This window comes from Macrobrachium rosenbergii, chromosome 6 (assembly GCF_040412425.1).
Source record: "Macrobrachium rosenbergii isolate ZJJX-2024 chromosome 6, ASM4041242v1, whole genome shotgun sequence".
Classification (NCBI taxonomy): domain Eukaryota; kingdom Metazoa; phylum Arthropoda; class Malacostraca; order Decapoda; family Palaemonidae; genus Macrobrachium; species Macrobrachium rosenbergii.
In genome coordinates, this window is record NC_089746.1 from 24,146,648 (window position 1) to 24,159,482 (window position 12,835).

At 33.6% G+C, this 12,835-nt stretch overlaps 3 protein-coding genes across 3 annotated transcripts in view; all 3 read left to right on the forward strand.

Moving 5' to 3' along the window:
• Positions 1-774, forward strand: part of LOC136839738 (uncharacterized) — a 1,754-nt gene extending 980 nt beyond the window's left edge. Inside the window, exon 3 of the mRNA XM_067106082.1 lies at positions 129-774. Within this exon, the coding sequence (XP_066962183.1) occupies positions 129-451 (323 nt within the window). The 3' untranslated portion in view covers positions 452-774. The remainder of the gene's footprint in view (positions 1-128) is intronic.
• A 4,112-nt stretch (positions 775-4,886) lies between these two features.
• Positions 4,887-6,669, forward strand: LOC136839739 (uncharacterized). Its single transcript, XM_067106083.1, has 3 exons — positions 4,887-4,939; positions 5,738-5,848; positions 6,129-6,669. The coding sequence occupies exons 2-3, from the start codon at positions 5,743-5,745 to the stop codon at positions 6,449-6,451; spliced, it is 429 nt and encodes a 142-aa protein (XP_066962184.1). The 5' UTR covers positions 4,887-4,939; positions 5,738-5,742; the 3' UTR covers positions 6,452-6,669.
• Positions 6,670-10,219: 3,550 nt separating this feature from the next.
• On the forward strand, positions 10,220-11,623 carry LOC136839814 (uncharacterized). Its single transcript, XM_067106144.1, has 3 exons — positions 10,220-10,367; positions 10,739-10,849; positions 11,061-11,623. Exons 1-3 carry the CDS (start codon positions 10,220-10,222, stop codon positions 11,381-11,383), a joined length of 582 nt encoding a protein of 193 aa, XP_066962245.1. The 3' UTR covers positions 11,384-11,623.
• Positions 11,624-12,835: the final 1,212 nt, after the last annotated feature.

Consider the following 12,835-nt stretch of genomic DNA (forward strand, 5'->3'; position numbering starts at 1 on the left):
AAAATTTGGAAAGGAAACTGATTAAATATTTATATTTCATGAACTTTCTAAACCATGGCCCAGTTTCGTGCATCATCATGTCGAATGTGTTTAACTAAATCACTAATGAATATTTTCTCTTCAAACAGAGGCTCCGGGTCAATGCTATGGATTCACAGCCAGAAGGTCGTTCCCTGTAGGTCAGTCTTGGCAACTGGCTCCATTCTGTGGCAGAGCCACCTGCCTCCAGCAAGGAAACCAGCTGATGGAAAAGGTGGAAGACTGTGGCTTCGAGCCCAAGCCATCTCCCGGATGCAGAGTCGTGAACGAAGCCGACCAAGCTAAGCCATACCCAGCCTGCTGCCCCGTGTATGCGTGCCAGCCAGGTGCCACCCTGCAGTACCCAACTGAGCAAGAACTGAGGGCTGCTGCTCAGCAAAATGCCCAAGCTGCACAGGGTGCACAAGGATAATTATTCGGTCAGAAAGGGTCAGTCTTATAGAGCAGGAATATAACTGTGAGCCTAAATGCACCAAATGTGTACATTTTATGACCCTAACAGTTAATTTGTACAGAGCCTTCATCCTTCAGAGGACTGACTATTTCCAATAAGTACAATAAGCCTTGGGTAATTCATCTAAGAATTGTTATTTAAATACCTTCTCATCCGATTTCTTATCAACTTATGTAATGTTTAAGAACATGATCCTACATACTGCTGCGTTAGATCTGAATGTTGAAGAAATGTTGTTAAAACATATATTTTTTCATACATAATAAAGAGATTTTTCTTCATTTCATTGTTTTACGGAACCCTTTCCAAAGAATTAAACTTCACAATAAGGAGAGGGAACTACTGACGTTCTCTCAATAAGCTCAGAAAATTAAAAACCACGATTTTGGTTCGTCAGCTGATCGATAGATTATCAACTATACAATTATACAATTCGACGGAAAACATTATGGATTACCGTAGATTTTTAGATTCCTTTCACAGACAATTTAATTTGAGATCAGATCTAGGTAAAACATGACCCAGAAGAGCATGCAAAACAAGGTATAGTGAAGATTAAAAGTCTGAACAATATACATACATATATATATATATATATATATATATATATATATATATATATATATATATATATATATATATATATATATATATATATAAGTGTGTGTGTGTATTATATAGTTATATATATACATGTATATATTTATATATACATATATTATATATATATATATATATATATATATATATATATATATATATATATATATATATATATATATATATATATATATATATATCGTATCAAAGGAGAAAAGTAAGGACGAGATCTGAATTCCATAAAACTCATATAAGCCGAAAGAATGTTATAATTTTTGCTGTTACGCTCCCCGACCCAATATTAATTCTAAATAGCGACCAGTCATCTACCGCTACCCTCGAGCAGATACTTAGGCATTAATAACAATGTAAAAACGTTTGTTAACCGATCTCGTACCATCCGGATTTCATCATGGAATAATTGCCATTCATAGTTCTGCCTTCCGGTTCCCAAGAAATCTTTTTGGATGAGGTTGCATGCATCATGCTCTTTTCGGTCCTGATTGCGATCCATTACAGTCGACTAACTACTAGGTAATTAATTCGTGACTTAAATCAAGAGGACGCAAAGGGGCCCAAGAGAACCTGGCTAGAGAGTACCTACTCTTATAGAAGTTCTAATATAAGTAATTAAATAATCGATCTTATAATATAATAAGCCACATACATTTTAATTAGTCTTTGTTCCACTTGCGAAATAAAAAAAAGATTCCTCCTGCCCAAGGGGGGCAACGTTTTTTTACCCTTCTTCAGGATTGTTGTATGTCATGCGCCTTTATCTTAGCCCGGCCATTTCGGGGGTGTGTCCAGGGGATTTACTGAGAGCTGCCAGCTATTACTGCAATGAAGATGCCAAAGACCTTGACTCGAGGAGTTGTAATTTGTAATCTTTTGTAGTCTTTATCTTCTTACTCTGATAGACTGTAGACCAGTTGTTGGATGGTCAAATTTAATGAATGGATCTGTTTATTACAGGCTTCCAAACTTCACCTTGAAGAGGGATATTTTTGTAAAATATGCATCAAGTTGAATTTCATGCGTTATATTATTCCATTATTACTCTTCGTATTTAAGTTGCAAATAATGAAAATAACACTAGAATATCATAAAAAAATGAGTAGAATGAGATCTTTTTCTGCAAAAATTATGAGGACAAAGAATACAGTTTTATTTGTTTGCTGTTTGGCTCCTCGACCCAATATTAATTCTGAATAGCAATCAATCATCTACCCCAACCCTCGAGCAAATACTTGAGTATTAACAACAGAATAAAGACGTTTGTTAACTGCTCTCGTATCTTCCGGATTTCATCACGGGGCAATTACCATTCACACCTCTGCCTTTCGGGTCTAAGGAACCTTCCTGGGATGGCCAAATTTAAAGAATGGATCTGTGTTTATTATAGTTATTCAAACTTCACCCTGAGAAGGGATATTTTTGCAAAATATGCATCAAGTTGAATTTTACATGTTTACATATTCCATTATTACTCTTCCTTTTTAAGCCTAATTACCTTTTCATTAGTGATTAACGATCACTTATAGTCCCTAAACTATTAGAAATTCATTCTAATAAATTCGTTTTTATGACCGAGGAGGGCACAATGGACTTTAAAGAATCTGATTAAGGAGTTCTGGCTCTCCTGAGAAGCTTGTTTACAAATAATTAACTAATTTAACTTACGATGAAAAAAATAATATAAATTTTATTAAATACATCCTACGCAACACTGACTTAAACTAGTTCTGCGCGAGAGAAGCCCCAGAGAGACTTCCCCCACCTTAGGAAACTGGACGTAATAAAAAAGTCAATAAAAAATAAACGATTTCTTCGCCCCAAGAAAGTCAACGTTTATTCCCAGTGACTCAACGTCGTTGTATAAGAGAAGAGACACAAAGAGAGAGAGTTGATTTTACCACTACTTTAGGATCATTGCCCGCCATGCAGATTTATCTTTGCCCGGCCATTTTGGGGAATTACCAGGAGCTGCCAGCTAAAGATTGGGAAGAACTGCAGCGTTTACAGCTTTGATGTAATTGAATGAAGGGACTGGTGAACGAAGTCTTTTTCAGTAATGAAATGTGCTTGTTGAACACGCACACACTTAAAAAAGTAAAAAATGCGCCGAAGTTTCTTCTGCGCAATCGAGTTTTCTGTACAGCCGCTACAGCGTATAATCAAGGCCGCCCGAAAACAGATCTATCTTTCGGTGGTCTCGGTACAATGCTGTATGAGCCGCGGCCCATGGAACTTTAGCCACTGCGCGGTGGTGGACTATCCTATATCGTTGCCAGAGGCACGATTATGGCTAATTTTAACCTTAAATAAAATAAAGACTGCTGAGGCTAGAGGGCTGCAATTTGGTATGTTTGATGAATGGAGGGTGGATGATCAACACACCAATTTGCAGCCCTCTAGCCTCAGTAGTTTTTAAGATCTGAGGGCGGACAGAAAAAGTGCAGAGAGAAAAAAGTGCAAACAGACAGACAAAGACAGCGCAATAGTTTTCTTTTCAGTAAACTAAAAAGAAAAACAAGCCTAAAGCTGATGAGATGAGAAAATCATTTACAATAGTTACAAGAGTATATATGGGCCGTGAGTTGAATTTCAAGGCTGAGGGATCTTCGAATAAGTAAAGTAATGGAAAGGATTGCATAGTTGAAAGGATGGATCACAGTATTTTGATATTGTCGCGCCATTTGGAGAGACTGGCGGATAAGAAGTAGGTGAAAAGGGATAGATACTTGTAAAGGTGTTAAGAGGATGGGCTGACCTGGAAAGGACTACATAGATTTAGCGTAATTAACTTTAGAATCTAAGGGATTTTATCTTAGAATCATAAGAGTGCACCCAGACAGGGCTCGACGCACCGATGACGATGCCGCTGTGTAGGTGTATGAAGAACTTAAAGTAATGGAATTTTTTTGCATGGCCATGGGTTCCATGCACTATTCATCAATTATGTAAATATATATATATTATATATAACATATATATATATATATATATATATATATATATATATATATATATATATATATATATATATATATATATATATATTAATATATATACATATATAAACATATATATATATATATATATATATATATATATATATATATATATATATATATATATATATATATATATATATATATATGTATATATATATATGTATATATATATATGTATATATATATATATATATATATATATATATATATATATATATATATATATATATATATATATATATATATATATATTATAATTCAATAGATACTTTAATTCAACTAAAGTTAAATTAAAGTATCTGCTTGGTAATTAATCTCATATCGGACAAAAAATAAGAAGATACGATTTCCCTACAAACGTTCGGCAGATCTTACGTACGCTTCTTCTTCTCCTCCCATGCTGAATGGGGTATGAGGATGGGGTACTTTTGGGGGGACGGCACTGGAAGTGAATGACTGGACCTGGCGTTCTTTTGCAACCAGGCCCACTTGCGCAGTCCGTGGAATTCCATCCGTAAGATTCTTGGGAATTTGCAATTTGCAGGTGCCAAATTATATTTTCATATTTTGTAATGAAATGTCCTAAATAATAATAATAAATAATCGCATTTCTTTTTCAATTATTGTCCCCAGTTATGGAGCAAAGACGATAAAATATGATAAACTGCGCTCTCTCGGGCGCTGTAAGAGGAAAATAAAATAAACAACTGGGTATGTGGCATCTCACCAGATCACCTTCCTCATAGGATATAAACATCTCGGCATCGGTTGTCTGTATCATAGACACCGTTTGTTCTTTAGAGAAGCAACAACGTGTAAACGAGCACAGGTAAGAATTCAGACAAATGATAATACTATAATTCTTGGCCCATGCATCTGAGCATTCTGGACGAGATTTCATTAAATTTGTTTATCAAAGCTGAGAGAAGTTACTGATGTACAGAAGTTGCTCATCCTGCGGTCTTAAGATCTTATAATTATGTCGTGATATTAATCCACCCATACATAAAAATATCTTATAAAAATAAGTTAAACTCTTGTACGGTATCAAAATAAGTCGACGTAGTCTTTTAGAAAGATGTTTTTTAAACTCTGGAGATCATTCTATTACCTCCTGACGCTGAAACCCTTTGATTCCATATCTACTGTTAACTGTTTGAAAATGGGGTTCAGAAGATTAAGAATTTGATATAACATAATTTTGAATTCTTTCATTATGCTCCATATTATTATCATTATTTTCAAGTCATTCCTATTCAATAGAGGAAAAAATCCTCTCTTTGTGTTGTTTGATGGAATTTAAGAAAAGCTTTAGTTGTTTAAAAGAGGTTTTTGGAACTTATTTTACGTCAAAGAAGAAAAATTTAAAATTCTTTATTTTATTTTTGTAAATAAAAGGTAAATTCGGGTGTTCGGTTTGATATATCATCTCTGGAATTATTTTCTATTTGCGACTAAAAGTTGATAAAAAAATTATTGCTCTAAGTAGTCTCCTTAAGAGTACTGTTGCAGATATAAAAGTAAGTATGTGTTTACGATTTTAATTGTTCATTGTGACAAATAAATTTCACATTAAAGTAAATTAAGAAAATTTCCATCTAAATGTTTCCTTTCCTTTTCATTACAGCCAAGATGAGATTCCTAATTGTAGCCTCTTTCTGCGTGGCAGTGGCTTTCGGTCAGAACGTGATTCAACCAAAACCAAATGTCCGAACTTTGCCTGCCGAAGTCCGCAAAGGTTAGTATTTTTCATATTTCTCTCATGTTTGAGAAACTATCAGGACAGACTTTGTAATTTGTCTTAAATATAATCATTACTAAAGTACAAAGGTTCATCCAGTGAATGTATTCTGTTTCTTTCACAGGATTGCCTCAAATGTGACTTAAGAATCTATTATCAGTTCTGTAATATTAAATATCTATACCCTTTAACCTTATAAATTATTAAGCTATTTGATGCTTTATCAAGTCGAATTTGATTACATATATTTATTAATGAATACTTTCTGTTTAAACAGAGGCTCCAGGACAATGCTACGGATTCACTGCCAAAAAGGCCTTCCCAGTGGGTCAGTCTTGGTCCCTGGCTCCCTTCTGTGGCAGAGCCACCTGCCTTCAACAAGGAAACCAGCTGTTCGAAAAGGTGGAAGACTGTGGCTTTGAGCCCAAGCCATCTCCCGGTTGCAGAGTCGTGAACGAAGCCGACCAAGCTAAACCATACCCAGCCTGCTGCCCCGTGTATGCGTGCCAGCCAGGTGCCACCCTGCAGTACCCAACTGAGCAAGAACTGAGGGCTGCTGCAGAGCAGGCTGCCAAAGCTGCACAAGGCGCCCAGGGATAATTGCTCACTCAGAGGAATTCTTGTCTACAACTGAGATGAAAATCATCGCAGAATTAATGACATAACATATTTATTAAATGTATTTTCTCATCCTTATGTCAAGGACCATATCTTCCGATCATTTTTTAAATGTTTTTAAATCAAGAAAGGAAATGGAATGGAAAAATAATCTTATCTGCAGAGAATCAATATAGATCTCAATATATATTATATTTTTATACTTATATTGAAAATATAGAAAATTATAACTAACTTCTGAGTTTTTCTGATCCATTCAATGGAAATTCCAATTTTCCAAGAAAACCTATAACTAATGAACATTGCTCTACTCATGAATAAATGAAATGAATTATTATTTATAATCTGTGCTCAAAAATTCTTCACAAAGATACAATGAAACTTTAACAGAGCGCACATGGTAATATGTTATGGATAAACACTTATCGTTCTTAGATGAATAAAAGTATATAGCATATGCAAGTACACTCTAATTTACGTATCATTATTCATGAAACATGTTGGTTGCTGAAGATTCGCAGTCGACATTAATACATTTATTTCCATATACTTTGAACATGAGAAAAATATCATCTGAGATCTAGTGTACTATTCCTGAACTTCTGAAAGAGAAAAATTTGCAAAAATTTCTGCAGTTAACTGTTTCAGTAGGGCACAAAAGACAAATAACGGTTTTTATGAACTAATTGCGAAGTGAACTATTCAACTAAGAATTAAAAGCATAATTTATTAACACACACACTCATATATATATATATATATATATATATATATATATATATATATATATATATATATATATATATATATATATATTTATTTATATACTGTTTTTGGACACTTTATACATATATATATATATATATATATATATATATATATATATATATATATATATATATATATATATATATATATATATACATACATATATATATATATATATCTATTATCTATCTATATATATATTATATATATACATACACACACACACACACACATATATATATATATATATATATATATATATATATATATATATATATATATGTATATATATATATAATGTACATATTCATTACGGCATTTCCTATAACAGACATGGCTAGATATAGAATCACCACAGCATTCACATCATATTCATTCTTTAACCGTTTGATCTCGGAAGTACTAATAGTTTGAGATTCTCCTGCGCCGTATCCCGGTAGAGAGGAGAACCCCCGATGGGTTGTGAACCCCTTTTGGAAGGGAACGACCTCTAAGTGGTATATGAGCCTCTCCTGAGGTCAACAGCAACCACACGCTGCAGGTTTCTCTTTTTTTCTGTCCAGTATCAGGTTTCTCTTAGTCGTATAACATTCCTTCAATCAGGAGGCAAGACTATTTTTTATTTTATTTAGTTTATCCTCGCGTATTTTTAAACGCATTTAAATGTTCTTTTCTTCGAAGCTGCGGACAACTCAGTTCGAGTCTCCGGCCGGCTGAAAAGTTAGAGGAATTTTTTTTTTTAGAAATTCATTTTAGCTATAATGTGGTTCGGATTCAATAAGCTGTAGGCCCCGTTTTAACCAATTGGTTCTTAGCCAGGTAAAATAAGTCTAATTTAAATGTTTCAGCTTTCTGTAAAACTAAGGTATACTTTTTTTTCTTCGAAGTATTAAGCGAGAAAGGCGTTGGTTTGCTCATCCCTCACACTTTTTCTTACATAAAATATGTAACAGATGCATCTGCAAACGTGTGATTTTAATATATTTTACTTTGACCGAACTAGCCCAACAGCATTGTCAAAACAACTTTTAGAAAAACAATAATACAAAATCGTTCCATTAATATTTATATACCCATCTATGTTCATACATATGTAAATACATAATATGTATATTGATAAAACTGACTGATATTCTCATGCACAATATTTACAGATTTTCTGATAACTTGAGAGAATTATGATCATAGATAAAAAAATTACCTTTAAAAACTACAGAAAAAGCAATAACAACTTAATCAGTTCTACGATTTACACCAGAGCGAAAATAAAAGGCAGTTACTTCATAGGAAACACCACGAATGAAAATATATACACACACATGCCTATACCAACCCTTATGAAAAATGAGCAGCAATAAAACCAAATGGAATATCAAAAATCCATTGGTCCTGGATGTCAACCCTATGAGAGATTAATATTTTTTTTTATTCTCAAGATTGTATCTTTGATAAACATTGTCAAGGACGTCATCTGTCAGGAATTCTCATTCATACGCAAAGACCAGATCTTGTTTTGAATGAATCATTTGAATTCCCAAGTCATTGGTACACTTATTGATTACTAAGGAATCAGCGCATACCCAATGAGAGGAAACTTGGCTATGCTACAGGAAGTTGTTCTGGCTTCTAGTTACTTCTTATCTATGGCTGTTATTATTTCCTGATCGACTGGTTTCAAAGAACAATAGAGGAAAGGCACAAATAAAACTTTAATTTCATTTATCCTATCATATCATAGCTAAAATTCAACATACCTAAATCAATCTAATAGAATCGTTGACAGGAATATTGCTGTATCTGGTATCTGCAAAAGAGCTCTTGCGTCACTAGAACTAAACTTGCTTACCTCCGGGCACTTGACGCTATTTTTTACTTTTTTTTCTGCACAACCTCAGAGCAAGATGACTTATGATAGTTTCCGTTGCAGCCATTTACAGCGTAACAGGAGGGAAGTCCTCATTTGGTTGTTTTATTTGTCCTTCAAGAGGGTAACGAGCGTTAGTTTTTTATATCCATATTTTTTGTCTTAAAGATAAGTACGTTGATCTTTGGAAAGAGATTATATCGAACTAGTTGGACGATGATGTTACTCTGGGTCACCAGATTTAAACTTGAGAATTTTGCCATCAGATTTAACGACATTTTTCTGAGTTTCTCAACAGCGTATGGTATGTAGTTTTGTTATCGTGAAACTGATGATAAGAAAATGTGTCTGAAATCGTTTTGCTTTAACCTGATTTGAAAATTATGTTTTAAAAGACTTACTGTAAGTGAAATGATAGGAGGTGAAAAATAAAGACATTCATCACCACCTCAGTCATCATTAAATCTTGCTGAATATATATATATATTTATATATATATATATATATATATATATATATATATATATATATATATATATATATATATATATATATATATATATATATATATATATATGTGTGTGTGTGTGTGTGTGTGTGTGTGTGTATGTTTGTTTATATATATATATATATATATATATATATATATATATATATATATATATATATATATATATATATATATATATATATATATATATATATCTACTGGATTGTAGAGTGAGCGGATCAAAATTGATTTTAATTTTGTCTTAAAATAAATGAGTCGAATCATTTGAATGTAAAGGAGAAAACAAAAGCTTTAGCTATTCTAGGAAAAGATTCTTCTCCTGGGGATGTGGTACGTTGATTAGACTAGTAGGTGGGGAGAGTTCCTCTGCCGGTTTTTGCGAGAGCTTGCTAGTGGGATTTGGTCTTGCTTTAGGTATGCGATTTCGTAACTGAGGTTCCTGGGAATTTACTAAACGTTGCTGATGCCAAAATGTCGTTATTTTCTGCTTAGTGAAAAGTTCATCTTTAATAACACGTAATGCTTTCCTTCAACTGTTTGTGTGTCTTATTACAAAACGAATGAAGAATGTATTAAGCTCTGATAACAATGAGATATGGATGCCAAGATGGCGTACGAAAAAGAGCGAACACTGGAGTATCTGGCATCTCCCAAGGTCCTCGACCATCGGATTTATAAACAGTCACAGGATGGTTGGTCCGTACAGAACACATCGAATACCCTTCAGTGTAGCATCAACACTACAGTGAGTCAAGGTAGGTAGTCAAGTTAGGTTAATATATGGTTACATTCAAAAGTTTTGGCTATTTGTCTTCATGTATTGTTTCATCTCACGACAAAGGTCAGAAACCCCTCTACCCCCGTCTCTATGTTGGTTTTGAAAACGTTGTTACCTACAGATCCTAAGAGACTTACTCTTGATATTTTAAAAATTATATTAGGCTTTTCTGACCGTCTTCATCTAAGAAAATGATATAAAAATGAATTTTGTTCTGAATGTTTCAAAATAGATAAAGAAACTTATCACAGTTACCCTCAATCAGGATTAACATTTTAATCTGGCAACGATTTCAGTTTTGAAATCAAATCACCCAAGGGTAAAGATTTGTTTTCGTTTCTATTACAGCTAAAATGAAATTCCTAATCGTAGCCTCACTATGCGTTGCCGTGGCTCTGAGTCAGACCGTGGTTCAGCCAAAACCAAATGTCCGAAATTTGCCTGCAGAAGTCCGCCCAGGTTAGTATCTGTCAACAATATTTAATACTCACAAGATGTTTTATCAAACATAGATAGGGATATCATTATCAGTCAAATTCAATTAGTAATGATTAATTATGTTATTTATTCAAATAGTGAATCACTATTTTGTTATGTTAGGAACAGTCAAAGATAGAAAATTAACGTCAGGAATTAAAGTATACTAATGATTAATTTTCCGATTAAACAGAGGCTCAAGGTCAATGCTACGGATTCACTGCCAAAAAGGCCTTCCCAGTGGGTCAGTCTTGGTCCCTGGCTCCCTTCTGTGGCAGAGCCACCTGCATTCAACATGAAGGAAAACTCTTCGAAAAGGTGGAAGACTGTGGCTTTGAGCCCAAACCATCTCCCGGCTGCAGAGTCAAGAACGAAGCCGACCAAGCTAAGCCATACCCAGCTTGCTGCCCCGTGTATGAGTGCCAACCAGGTGCCACCCTCCAGTACCCAACTCCAGAAGAACTGAGGGCTGCAGCAGAGCAGGCTGCCAAGGCTGCACAAGGCGCCCAGGGATAAGAGATCTCTCTGAGTCGATCCAGTCCAATTCCCAAAGAAAAACCCATCGAAATAATTTATGAATATCTTTATAACTCAACAAGAATTCAAGGAGTCATGAATCAATGGGGTGTGAGTAAGCATTTCGCGAAAATGAATGAAAAGGTAAATGACATTCTTCGAGAGATAACAGGCATTTGCGATTACTATAAAGTGCATTTATATTTGTATTAATAATGAAAATAAAAAAATCTGAAGTTAGTCACCTTTTTCTAAACCCTTTATTACAAATTATTTAGAAATGTCTATGAAATTCATCGCTGCTTTCCAGTAGAAAGAAGATTATCAATGATTTAGAATTGAATTGCAAAGACAAAACATTAAAAAACATTTTACTATGAATCAAATGCAGTTAATTAACTGAGGATGTTTTTTGCATTTAATTACTCGTCTTACATCTTTCCCCTTATTCATTTAACTACTCTCTTTTATTTGATAATTATTATAGTATCATAGTAAATCTTACAATAATAATAATTTTTAATTTATAATACTGATTATTTAAAAATGAATATATTCCGAAATAAAGGAATTGAATAAGAAAATGAGATTTTATACCGTATAGTTTGCCATAATTTTAAGTAATTTTTGAGTTATTACCCACAGTCATTAAAAACAAAAAAATTTGCTTCCATGGTACAGAAGGATGAATAATGACATCACCCAAAGGCATTTCTTTATATCAAATATGTCTATAAATCTTTTGAAAGTATAGTAAGACTTTATGACAATATGCATACATAAAAGACGAGACATATGCTTAGCTATTACGGTTAAAAGTTTGAGGGTTACTGACATATGCCAGCGATTTCATGACATAGGCAGCGATGGTAGTAAATGACGTCAACAACGGTATTAATGTGAGCTCTCCCAGGTTTATGGGTCGCTCAATGTGTACCCAAAAATTTTCCGAGATCTCAGTAAAAAAAAAGAAATGGAAATTTCTCAGAAAAATTTTAAGTGATCTTTCATCATTAAAAATTATGATTATTGCGTCGCTTTTCGAAATCAGGGAAGGGTCAAGAGTAAGTTTAAGGAAATGAAAATGAGGAGAGAGGCTTTTTTATGTTTCTTGTGAGATAGAGAAAAGGATAAAAAGAAAAACAGTGAGATAAACATTAAGAGAGAGTTACTGAGAATTTATGTCAGAACATATGAATATCAAAGTTTTTTTTTTTATATTGATTTTAATATCAGTGAAAATTCCAGCAAATGTATTGTCCCTCAGACTTCTAAAGTTCTTCAGCTGCTTCTTCCCTTACATCTTCTCCCGCTTTCGTTTCTTTCTTAATTTCCATCACTGAGATGGAAATGATTTTATTCTGCAAACGAAAACAATACTGCTATTAGCGATAAAAAGAGAAACAGAGAAATAAAAGTTCCCTGTGAAATTTTGTTTGTGCTGTACGTGAA

Bases quoted from the DNA above. Each gene is read 5' to 3' on its own strand.
- LOC136839739 (XM_067106083.1), top strand. From the start codon at position 5,743: ATGAGATTCCTAATTGTAGCCTCTTTCTGCGTGGCAGTGGCTTTCGGT. The intron at 5,849-6,128 runs GTTAGTATTTTT...CTGTTTAAACAG, and splicing joins GCCTGCCGAAGTCCGCAAAG to AGGCTCCAGGACAATGCTAC.
- LOC136839814 (XM_067106144.1), top strand. From the start codon at position 10,220: ATGGCGTACGAAAAAGAGCGAACACTGGAGTATCTGGCATCTCCCAAG. The intron at 10,368-10,738 runs GTAGGTAGTCAA...TTTCTATTACAG, and splicing joins CAACACTACAGTGAGTCAAG to CTAAAATGAAATTCCTAATC. The intron at 10,850-11,060 runs GTTAGTATCTGT...CCGATTAAACAG, and splicing joins GCCTGCAGAAGTCCGCCCAG to AGGCTCAAGGTCAATGCTAC.